The 12,616-nt window shown below is 43.9% G+C and overlaps 1 protein-coding gene across 2 annotated transcripts in view; it reads left to right on the forward strand.

Annotated features, from left to right (window-relative positions):
- Window positions 1–12,616, forward strand: part of DENND4B (DENN domain containing 4B) — a 2,518,380-nt gene that overhangs the window by 499,800 nt on the left and 2,005,964 nt on the right. For both annotated transcript variants that reach the window (XM_044079736.1, XM_044079737.1), the window contains one exon: window positions 12,072–12,138. In XM_044079736.1, the coding sequence (XP_043935671.1) occupies window positions 12,072–12,138 (67 nt within the window). The remainder of the gene's footprint in view (window positions 1–12,071; window positions 12,139–12,616) is intronic.

Consider the following 12,616-nt stretch of genomic DNA (forward strand, 5'->3'; position numbering starts at 1 on the left):
TGTGGGAGGAAACCGGAGTCCTCTGAGTAATCCCACATGACCGCAGGGAGGACATACAGACTCCGCACAGAAGGCACCCCAGCCGTGAATCAAACCGGAGAACCTCTTGCTGTGAGGTGACAACGCTAACCGCTGCACCACCATGGCCACCAGCTTGCATAACTCATTTATACAAAGAAAAAGATCTCCCTTTAATAAAGTCTGTCAAAGCTCATTCTACTAGACTTGTGACAGCCTCTGCAGCCATCGTTGCTAGAGTATCTGTTGATGACATTTATGCTGCAGCCACCTGGTCTAACATTCATACCTTCATATCCTGTTATAAACTGGATTAACTTTCCAGAGATACAGCAGCCTTTGGTTGTTATCCTGTGAAATATCCTTCCATGAATCCACAAAATGTTTGTATTAGCTGGGGCTCTGTCCCATGCCTTGAGGAATGGTTGGAAGAGGCAATATTGGATACAAAATTACCATAGCCATAGATCTGTGTTGTCTGCTTCCATCCTTCCTCCCACCAGTTCATGCTGCCTGCTTATAGAACTCATTGTTCCTTCTCCAGGTTGACTGAACTGCCTATTCTGCAAGTAGACTTTTTAGTTGTATATCAGTTTCTGAGCATTCATAATTTGTTGGATAATCTTTTATAATGTTGCTGTTATTGCTGTTTACTGCAAGAAGGTAAGTTTTTTTTTCTCTTGGGCAAACTCGATCCGAGGTTATGTTGGGGCTTGCAGGGGGTTATGGGTAATTAGAGGACCCTGAGATGGGATCCAGAGTATTGCGTGGCTGAAGTCTGACTCATGGTTGGATTTAAAGTGCCTTCCATTGAGAAAGAACAGAAGCAGACAACACAGATCTAGTGACATGGTAAGTACATAACTTTTGTTTTTATTTTTTTCCTTGCAGTATGTTTCTCTTAACTACATTAAAGAGATGCAGCGCCTGTTTAACTGCACTTGTACTGCCCCCTCTAAAAAGTGCTTATTTTTTTTGAATTCTCAACTACTTGCCTTTTTCTACAAGTCATAAAATGATTTTTGTTTATGCCTTTTTCTGCTCAAATCAGCCCAATTGTTTGTGAAAAGTTAAAGCAGTTTCGGCTACTGTAAAATGAAGTGAAATGGCACTTGCAGTTCTACAAAATACTATCACCTTCATTGAGAGAAACAGTTCCGCCACGTTAATATTTATTTGTGCTCTCGTTCATTTTGTATTTCTGTGCATTGGCTGTCATTAAATGTCAGTAGCTTATTTAATTACATACTTTGTATTAACCAGTGTAGTGGACTGATTGCAGTGGGACCCGTATGAGCTATAATCCAAGGCTACATTTGAAACAGATGAAACCGTGGTTACAGTTTGTAAAGTGCAAACCATAGTACAAAGTTACTATATGAAGTCAGTGAACGTCAGTAAACTGAGAATGCAATACTGGCATAATACATTACAAAAAAGTGATGTTTTAAGATGAAAACAACAGTTAAAATGGGTGTGTAGATTTAGACTGTGCATTTTATAATGTAAAGAATTTCCAGGTTGTTTTCTAAAATGACAGTACATTAGGGCCTTCAAGTTACCACCAAAATTTAATAGGAAAATTCAGGATTATTGGTTTTCTTTTAAACTTCTGTTTTAAGTCGTGAATTCTTAAAGGATACTAAAATTACCTGGTGTTACGTGAAAATCTACTGCCAATCATTAGCGGACCGGAGTTCCGCTGTGGCGACCCCAAACCGGGAAAAGCAGAAAGACAAACAATAGCACTTGTTTTGATGTTAGTCTTTGTACTGTACTAAACTTGTCAGAAGTGGTTCTCAATCCGGCCTGCTCATATGGCTTTTCATTAAAGCCCTCAAAACACCAACAACCGTGGTAAAGTTAAAGGCTCAAGCACTGGAAGGGTCGGGAATGAGGGTGGCAATAAGCAAACCAGCTGCTCATGTCTCCTTTTGGGGAGGAAGATGGGTATACCCCACAGCACTGCTGACCTCAGCCTGTAAACTGGAGAGTAACAGGATGCACTTGATTTTTTTTATAGTTACTGTGTGCTGCATATAAGCTGCATAATTTTTAATGCTGAAGCTTGCTCCCTTCCATGTAGCAGCATTGTGCAGACCCTGCGGCTGGGAGGGTTTAGGCTGGAGGTTAGAGCCTATGGTAGTCACAGTGACAGCATACCTTTGCATGTATCTCTGTCCTCAGCAAGGAGAGGAAAGTTCTGTCGACTCCTTTGTATCTCCTGGAATTAATGCTGTTGAATTCATGCCATGTGTCTATGAATAAATGGGTTGTCTCTTGCGCTGGGGAAAACATTTTGGTTGGTTGAGGACAGAGGAGTGAGCTTGATAATTGGTTAGCTTTTTGTTGCAAAAAAGTAATCGGAAAAGTAGTTCCAGCATTTTAGTAAAATTAAGATGTTATGTGATCCTATCTCGCCTACATTCTATACTGATGGGCTCGGAGCCGATCCCTTGGCTCCGACTTGGCACGCTATGCTATAGAGCGAAGCCTCTTATTGGCTGAGCTATTTCTTATCCCAGGATGCACCACCACTAATCCCCAGATCTCATTTGCCACTTACAAGCTAGGACGTGGTCTCAACTTGGCTGAGCTAAGTACTGTTTTCTTCAAAGTTTCCTGTCAGGAATTTTGCTATTTTTACCCCAAAAGCTGTTTTAACATCTATTGTTGTCGTACGAGTGCGTTTGATAACTTTTCTTGAGAGAAATTGTGTTTTGGTTTAAGGGAAGGTTTCCCGTTTGTTAGAGGGGCCTTCCCCTATTCTTTATCTAGCGTTTTTTTCTGGAGGTCGAGTACCTGCTTAAGTTAGACTGTCTTGACCCTCCTTTTCAGTAATTTTTGTCCTGAGTGATATTGTATATAACTTGTTAAAAAAAAAAAAAAACTTGGTTTAAGTTTTCTTTGTGGTAAAATCTCTCACTGTACAGCTACTTTCACTTGTTTTTTCTAGTAACCTGTTAAGTCAGCATGTCTAAGGAACATAGACCCTCTGGGTTTAAAAAGTGCGGAAGGTGTGGTTACAAAATGTCGATAACTGACGACCACTCCTCGTGCATATATTGTTTAGGCGCCAAGCACCTACAGGAGTCCTGTAGCGTGTGTCACACCTTTTCTGCTAGAGTCCTCCAAGAGAGGAAGAATAAATTAATATTAAAAGGGCTGATTAAACCCTCCTTCGAGGAGGCCTTATCTTCCTCTTCCTCTCCTACCAAAAAGAAAAAAGCGTCGGCTCCGACCAGTCTGTCGGAACCGACTGCCAAGAAACCTAGGCAGGCTTCTCCATCGGCTCCACGGACTTCGGAGCCGAGGGCGGAACGGTCTGTCTCAATGCCTCCAGTCTCGACCCCTCTGGTTTCGGAGCCAAGGACTGGGGCATCGAGAGGCGGGTCACCTTCATCGGCTCCACTGATTTTGGAGCCGATGAGGGTTGCCGGCTCAGACTCTTCCCCTTTGGTGCCGAAGCCCTCATCGGCACCGAGGGAAATTGTTTTGCGGTCTCCCTCGGAGCCGATAGTAGTCGAATCCATTCGGAGCCGGTCCCCTAGTCCTATGGAGCCGATGGAGAAGTTGGTTCGGACCCAATCGGTGTCATCTAGATCCTCCAAGATGTCTGATTCGGACATCGACACGGTGCTCTTAAGACTTTTCCAGTCTCCGGTGTTCCAAAAGTTAGTTTCGGCTCCAGCCCATTTGGCTTCGGAGCCGATGGTCCAACCTGTTGTTATGGTTCCTCCTCCAACAGCCTCTGCACCGTTGGAGCCGGTGCTGGTGGAGCCGATGGAGGTTTTCGGGTCGGGCCCGATCCTTACTCCAACCCCGGCTCTCGAGTCGGTGTTCAGTACGTGGACCTCCTCTGTCGGCCCCGGGGGGGATGCTTTGGGATTGATGCTTTCGGTCCCAAGCCTTCCTCTTGGTGCGTCGGCTGCGGGGGTACCGTCTACCATTGTGGCCACGGAGGTGGGACCTTCCCAGGATTCTGGTGGTCCCGCCTTCAGGGCCATGAGGAGTGCGTTAGCCAAATCTTCTTTGGCTACCTCCACGGTCTCCCCAGCACCTTCCCTGCATACGGAGACTGGGTCTTTGGCAGTTCCCCTGTCCTTAGACAGCGGAGCCCTGGGGCCTGAGGTTACCCCCACTGGGGGTTCCCCTCCTCCTGGAGGTCCCTCTAAAGCTTCTTCGGAGGAACCCCCCAGGAAAAGATCATGCAAGAGGAAGCACGTTGACTCCCCCGATGAGTCTCTCACATCAGACACTGATCTTGATGATGCAGAGGGGTCCCCTAAGTCGTCCTCAGATGATGTCTCCTTTGCAGGCATCCTGGAAGCCCTTAAACAACGAGGCGGCTGGCAATCCAAACCCCGTTCTGCTGACGAGTCGGTGTTCCTTAAGGCCTTCGGGGCTCAGCCCTCCGCCTCCTGGGTGTCTCCGCCCTTCGACGAGCTCCTAGATTTGATCTGTTGAAGGGCGTGGGAACACCCAGACTCTGTGGAACCGGTGCCTGCTCATCCAAATAAGTTCCTGTCAGCACCCCCAGATAAGGAGTTCTTGACGAAAGGTGTGGCTGTAGATGCCTTGGTGGTGGCATCTGCTACCCAGCAAGATGTAGCAGTGGCTTCGACGTCCATCCATCCTCCTAATAAGGAGTCTAGGAGCATGGATCGGTACGGTAAGCGCACCCTAAGTTCAGCGGCCTTTACTTTAAGGTCCTTGAACTATCTAAAGCACTTTACCAGATTTCAGAGGGATCTGATTAAGGAACTTTCAGATACCCTCTTGGGTAACCTGCCTGAGCAGCTGGCCCAGACGGTTGGCTCTCAGCTGGCTACATTGTCATCCATATCAAACTCGTCCATGAGGCTCATTTCTTATGCGGCCGAAGGGGCGAGTAGAGCGGCGGGTACAGGCATTGCTCTACGGAGGCAAGCCTGGCTCCGCCTGTGTCATTTTGCGGAGGCCTTTAAGTCTTCCTTTGCCGACGCCCCCTTTGATGGGTCCTCTTTGTTTGGACCCAAGGTAAAGGACACATTGACCCGCTGCGAGCAAGAAGGTAAGACTTTGACTGCTGTAGGGGCACGATTTTCCACTCCCATTCGGCCTTACCCCAAGGCTAAAAGAGGAGGGAAAATGTGGTTCCATAGATCTCAGAAGTCTTACCCCTCACAGCAGGATGATCCCCCTTCTAGAGGCAGAGGAGGGGGAAATTCTTATGGAAGAAGCCGTCCCAGAGGCGGCAGAGGCCCCCGCAACACTGGAGACCACGAGTCCTTTCGTGGCTCTTCAGCCTTTCACAGTCCCTGAGGGATTGCCCGACTGTGCAGCTCCGGAGCCAGTCGGGGGTCGTTTTTCGAGGCACCTAAAAGCCTGGGAAGGTATCACTTGGGACCAATGGGTGCTTCGAATTATCGCCGGAGGTTACACTATCCCTTTTTCTCACTCCCCACCTCAGTCCAAAAAAATCCCGGACCCGCCACCCAGTCAACGGGAAATTGCAGCCTCAGAAGTTTCAAAGCTGCTGCAAAAAGGAGTCATCCAACCGGTCCCTGCAGACCAGATCGGATTAGGGACTTACTCAAGATTCTTTTTGGTGCCAAAAAAGACCGGGGACTTGAGGCCCATTTTGGATCTCAGCATTCTAAACCGTTCAGTCAAAAAGTCCAAGTTCCGAATGGTCACCCTACAATCCATTCTCCCACTGCTGGAGAAAGGTGTTTGGATGTGCTCCATAGATCTCAAGGACGCTTATTACCATATCATGATACATCAAGCGTCCAGGAGACATCTGCGCTTCAGCCTAGGAGACAGTCATTTTCAGTTCCGCGCGCTGCCCTTTGGTCTCACCACAGCCCCCAGGGTGTTCACCAAATGTTTGGCGGTCGTGACTGCTCACCTGAGAAGTCTAGGATTCCAGGTGTTTCCGTATCTAGACGACTGGCTCCTAACTGCCGCCTCCAAGCATCTACTATTGCGGAGCCTACAAGCCACTATATCTCTGGGCACTTCCCTTGGAATCACCTTCAATTGGCCAAAGTCTGTGTTGCTGCCATCTCAACGCATAAGATTCATCGGAGCAGAGATAGACTCAAACCGAATGCAAGTCTATCTACCTACAGAAAGGATACAAACCATACAGGCTCAAGTTCGTGCCTTACTTCCCAGATCCAAATCCCCAGCCAGAATGGTCCTGCAGTTATTGGGATCGATGTCCGCCACGGTTCTTCTAGTTCCCCTAGCAAGGTTACACATGAGAATTCTCCAGTGGCTTCTTTCAACTCAGTGGTCCTTTCAGGATCTCCCTCTCAGTCACCTCATATGGATCACGGAAACCTGCAAACGGGACCTTCGCTGGAGGCTGGTGCCCTCCAATCTGGATCAGGGACGACCCTTTGTTCCGCCTCCTCCTGTGGCCACTTTGACTACGGACGCCTCCCAGATGGGGTGGGGGGGGGCATTCCCTGGGCAGGTCAGTCCAAGGCAAATGGCATTCGGAAGAGATCCTACTTCATATCAACATCTTGGAAATGAGGGCGGTGCTTCTGTCCCTACAAGCCCTTCACGTTTACCTCCCTCAGGGCGTAATTGCCGTTCACTCCGACAGCATGTCAGTTGTCTGGTACCTGAACAAACAGGGAGGGACCAGATCCTACCCTCTTTGCAGAGAGGCCATGAGAGTTTGGGAATGGGTAGTGTCGACCAAACGTTTTCTAGTGGCGACTCATATTCCTGGCAAGTCCAATGTGATAGCCGACAGACTGAGCAGAACTATCCTCTCTCCACACGAGTGGTCTCTGAACATTACCGTTGCAAATCAGATTTTCAACAAATGGGGAATTCCTTGTTGCGACCTCTTCACAACCCCGCTGAATACGAAGTGCAAAAGGTTCTTCTCCCTCACCCCGGCTCAGGGGCAGAGCCCTATGGACGCACTAGCCCATCCGTGGCCCCCCGGCTTGCTTTATGCTTTTCCCCCAGTTCCCCTCCTTCCCAGAGTGATCCAAAAGGCGTCTCACTTGGGGAGCAAAATGATCTTAGTTGCTCCTTATTGGCCTCGTCAGGTATGGTTCCCCTATCTTCAGAAATATGCACTGGAAGGTCCATGGTTCCCGGATCAGATCCCAGACCTATTAGTTCATCAGTTGGGACTACTCCACCAGTCCCTACACACCTTAAAATTGACGGCTTGGCTCCTCCTCTTCCGACTATAGTCAGGAATCATACCTTAGACCCGGAAGTTGTACACATCTTATCTTCGGCCCACAAGTCTGCTACTAAGAAATTGTATTCTAGCAAATGGAAGAGATTCGCTATTTGGGCTCAACTCCGAGGCCTGGATCCCATCACTATTCCCGTATCAGAAGTCCTGAAATTTCTAACTCTCCTTTTCAATCAAGGCTCTTCAGTCTCTACCATCAAGGTTCAATTGGCAGCTATTTCCAATTTTCACGAGTCTATAAACCCACCTTTAATGAGCAACAGATTGTGTAAGACCTTCATGAAAGATGCTGCGCTTTTACAACCTCCAATTTCTCATTCTGCTCCTCCATGGGATCTTGATGTGGTGTTACGTGCCTTAACTTCTTCCCCCTTCGAACCGGCAGCAACATGTGATTTAAAATTTCTATCGTGGAAAACTGCCTTTCTGGTTGCGATTACTTCTGCCAGAGGGGTTTCAGAGCTTCAAGCTTTGTCTGTAAAACCTCCGTACTTGGTTTTTCATAAAGATAGAGTATCTCTCAGGCCAAATCCATCCTTTGTCCCTAAGGTTTGTTCCAGTTTTTGCCTACAACAGTCATTAGAACCTCCAGTCTTCTTTCCGAAGTATTCAAACAAAACGGAATACATATTCCACACATTAGATGTCCACAGGCAATTACGTTTTTATTTAGATAGGACCAAACAAACAAGGAAAACAGATCAATTGTTGGTATCCTTTTCCGATAATAAATTGGGCAAAGCCGTCACAAAGGTCACTATTGCCAAATGGATCAGGGACTGTATTACTCAAGCTTATTCCTCTTCTAATAAAGAGCTTACAACCTCTGTCAAAGCTCATTCTACAAGAGCTATGGCTACTTCAATAGCATTCCATTCTAAGCTTGCCATTAGTGACATTTGTGCTGCGGCTACCTGGTCCTCCCTGCACACTTTCATTTCTCACTACAAATTGGATGTGGCATCTAGAGGACGAGCTTCATTTGGTTCCACAGTGCTCAGGAGTGTTTTCCAGTGAGCCACCCAGGATTTAGGTGCTAGGGACGCTGTCCCATCAGTATAGAATGTAGGCGAGATAGGATCACATAACATCTTTTAGTTATGTACTTACCATAACTTTAGATGTTTGGGATCCATCTCGCCACATTCTAATAACCCACCCTCCTTCCCCCTTCCTTGGAGATCAGAAGGTCCGAATCCTGTTGTTTCATCTTGAAACATCTGGCAATGTTATATAAACAGTTGTGTATGTGTGCATGAATGCGGACAAACAAGATCTGGGGGATTAGTGGTGGTGCATCCTGGGATAAGAAATAGCTCAGCCAATAAGAGGCTTCGCTCTATAGCATAGCGTGCCGAGTCAGAGCCGAGGGATCGGCTCCGAGCCCATCAGTATAGAATGTAGGCGAGATGGATCCCAAACATCTAAAGTTATGGTAAGTACATAACTAAAAGTTTTGTGCTGTGTGTTCTTCTGTTATGTAAATGCTGGATTTAGTTTTTAAAGTGTTTAATAAAAAAGATATTTGACAGTAAATGAATCCACTCACAATAACTTAAATTTAACCACGTTCCTGTTTGTTTGTTTTTTTTTTCTGAGTTTGTGGTATCCTTGCTTAGTATTCGTAGAAAGATTTTTTACTTGTGTACCAGAAATGTTTTGACTTGTATTACTTGTCTTCTGAATCTAATTTTGTATAATTTATGTATACATTTTTCATTTTGGAGATTTCCTCCTCAAGCCTCCTCTGAAAAAGGGCACGCTCAGATGGACTAACCCTGTCAACGAATGTCAAATAAGATGGTTACATTTTGATAATGTTTTGAAGAGATTTGGAGCAGAATTACTACCTACTGGTTCCCTTGTATATATACTGAAATGTGGATGTTATCTCTTAAAGCAAAATCTAAAATAAATCTAATCTACATCATCTGTTTATGAATTTGGCAAGTATGGCAGTGCTAACAATGATTGTGCATTTGGAGATGGATTAAAATGTAGTCTTGTCTTTTTGAATTTTATGTATTAAAAATACTGTGTCATCAAGAGCTGGAGTAGAAGAATTGATTGAAGTGAGCACGTCCCCCCTGGTAAACAATGCAAGTCCACCTTTTTGGGACATGCATAAATACCCTTGTTCATTTGGATTTATCTTCCTATTGTAAGACCATTCTAACTGCTTTCATAGTCTACCAATGTCTGTGTTCATCAGTTACAACCTCAAGTATATACACCTCAGATGTTTGATTGTGATAAGAAAAATCGGCTACAGTAAAATACTCAAACTTTCTTTAAACAAATGTAGACTAGTCTTCCAAAGCCTAACTAATGACTGTTTAACCTGATCTTCACTGCTTGAGTCAGCCATTCTCATCCACAGATGGCCTCTGTACCAAGATGTTATAGCCCCATTGCTGATTTTGTACACCTTATGTTTCTTATAGTAGTAAAGTAAAAGTTATTTCACTGAAGTGCACACTAGTCCTTGCAAAGCCAGATAGTTTAAATGGTGCAAACAAGAAGGTAAGTTACTTTCATGTACAGGTGACCCCCACCCCCACACAGCAGTTAGTCACTTTGCTGTGTACACCTCATATGTGATTAAGATAGTAAGTTTCAACTTCCTAGCTCAAGAATTAGGGGCAAAGGCCCAGAATCATGGCTCGATCTGTTATGTACTTAAGTTGCTAAAATAATTTTTTTTGCATTAAACTGCATTTTTGAATGATGTGAAGTCCAAAACTCAGATCTCTCACTATTTAGTGACTGCAGTTGTTGGTGATTTACCATAAATGAAATGAGGAACTGACCAAAATATGTATAAAATCAAGGACATTTGGGGTAATTTTAATTTTGTATCATACAAATAATAGCCACAGCTATTCTAGTTTTGCACAAATGTGCAGACGTCTGCAAAGATGGATGGTAAGCAACCAGAGAGGGACAAGTTTCTTTCATCTACACTCATCACTGGCGCACTATCAGCACAGTTAAACTTTGCCCATTAATCCTCATCTGACTGATGAGAAAAACTTCTATCTCTTAGTGCAAAAATTGGGGATAAACCCAAAATATTAGGGATGAAAGCCCAATGTCTGGTACTGGTTGTAGATACTGTGCTTAAATATTTAGAAAGTTGTTAGAATAACATTTGTTTGCATTCGCATGCATTTTTGAATGAAAGGAAATCTATAAAGTCAAATGTGTCTCGTATCATTTGTTAGAGCAGTCCTCCGTGTTTTGCCAGAAGACCACAATGTTTGTGAGGCATGGATCAAAATATGATTCAAAGTCAGGGAGATTCTGTGAAAGGAGGGACAGTTTCAGGTTTGCTTCAAAGACTCTCCAAAGAATAAATATTCCAATGCATTTCATACAAGTGCATATTAGTCCTGTAAAGCCAGATTTTAAAATAAGCAAACATCCACCCCAGCCCACCCAACACCCAGTTTAGTGGCTGCAGTCTTCAGCAATTTGCTGTAAAACCAGCAATTTTGAGGCACAGAACAAAGCAAGAGACAGTGTCAGGAGCAGTCTGCAAAATCTGAAAGTTTCATTTTTATTTTGCACATTAATAATAGCCAGAAAGTAACACAGATTTTAAAATGAGCAAATGCCAAGCTGCTTTCATCCACAGCTAGCTTTCAGACTGCCTAGATTGCATTTGTCAAGGTTGCCTGCAAGTCCACATCTCTCCACTGTACTATTTAATACTTGTGGACTTTTGCCCATTTCCATCCCAGGGAATCATGGGAAGGCAACAGACAGACAATTTCTGGAGCAGTGGGTCAAGAGTGGCCACCTGAATTGCCCCTATTAGAATCTACCATTAATGGAGGTACATTCAACAGCATTATCTCATATAAAAAGGTGTGCATTACAAAGTTTTAACTGTGGAAAATTTGACATTACCCTTGTGATGTATTACCATAAGATTTACTAGTGATCCTTTGCCTTTTAGAGGAAAAAGACTAGGACTGTCTTATATGAACTTTTTCTTTTGGGCAGTTGGTGTAGAGGTTAAGGCTGTGAACTGTAGTTCCTGTCATACAGAGTTTTGTTCCCTCAGCCCCTGCTTGCCTACTGTGTGACCTTGAGCAGCTCACTTTACCAGTGACTGCTCACATATTCCCCTGAAAAGGGTCTGTGTGCGCCCAGTGGGCCTACCTTGTTAACAGATAGGATTATTATGTCTAATCAAGAAACAGTAATACAGCAGATGGAATTATTGTCTTTCTTCCTTACCTGATTTTAAACTCATACAGGTACTGTGAACTTGGGAGCTTTTTGTTCTGTTGCATGACTGACCCTTCAGAGAAAGAGGGAATAGCTGGGAGTTGAGTGTTGTCTTGCACTTGATCTTTCACATCCCCTATTTTTAAGGTGGTTGCAAAGAACTCTCCCAGCTACTTGGACACTGCTAATGCAGTTAATTTGATGCTGTCATTTTCTTTTCTTACCCTTCTGTATGTTTTTGTTTTCTTTGCTTTGCCATTGACTTTGGTAGCTCTGAGACTAAAACCTTGCCAAGCTTGTTTTCCACCCCATTTATTTTATCTTATTTGGTTTCTTCCTGTCCGCTGTTTTTTCTCTCTCTTTTGTGTACTGTAACCATAGCTAATGTGGGAGGCAGGTATTGCTCACTAGCTGACCTAAAAGCACCATTTGCTACTTTTGAAGTATGACACTAATATAATATGGTTGACTTAGTGTTTGATTATGATGTACTAATAGTGAGCAACAAAAGTAACTAGAAGGTCAAACTTTAATACAGTAGATCAGATGTAATTTGTAAATATGCATAGAGTTTTCAAAGATATTTATTTTCTTGTTTCAGACACATCTCTCATTTTATGCACAAAGTTCCCTTTCCATCACCTCAGAGGCCTCGCATCTTGATTCAGGTGAGTGTAAATGTAGGACATTTCATTAAATGTTCTTTCATGTTTATGCCATCTTTTATGCAGCCACCGGAGTAGAGGTTGGTGAAAGAAATCTGCTTGTAACTTCAATAATTAAAGAATTGCAGGGATAGTGAGTTTTGTTTAATGATACTTCTACAAAGTTTTATATTTGTCATTTTTCCTAGTTTGTGTTAGAAAACAGATCACAGTTATTCATTTTCATTAATGTTGGGAATATTTTACCCCCTTTTTATTTATAATCAGATATTTTTGGTTTAAAGTATATGATTTTTTTAAATTAGAGTATGTGATATATTTTCATTTTTTTTTTAATTTATTCTGTTGTGTGTCTGTGCTGTTTCCATATTAACACTGTGCTGCTCACACTTTTGGTAGTTTTGTCATTCCTTTTGAACCTTGTCAAATGTTACTTGGTTTGGGGTGGGAGAACTAGGGATTTAGCTGCCTGAACTTGTGA

This window comes from Protopterus annectens, chromosome 8.part0, assembly GCF_019279795.1.
Source record: "Protopterus annectens isolate FY-2018-M chromosome 8.part0, PAN1.0, whole genome shotgun sequence".
Classification (NCBI taxonomy): Eukaryota; Metazoa; Chordata; order Ceratodontiformes; family Protopteridae; genus Protopterus; species Protopterus annectens.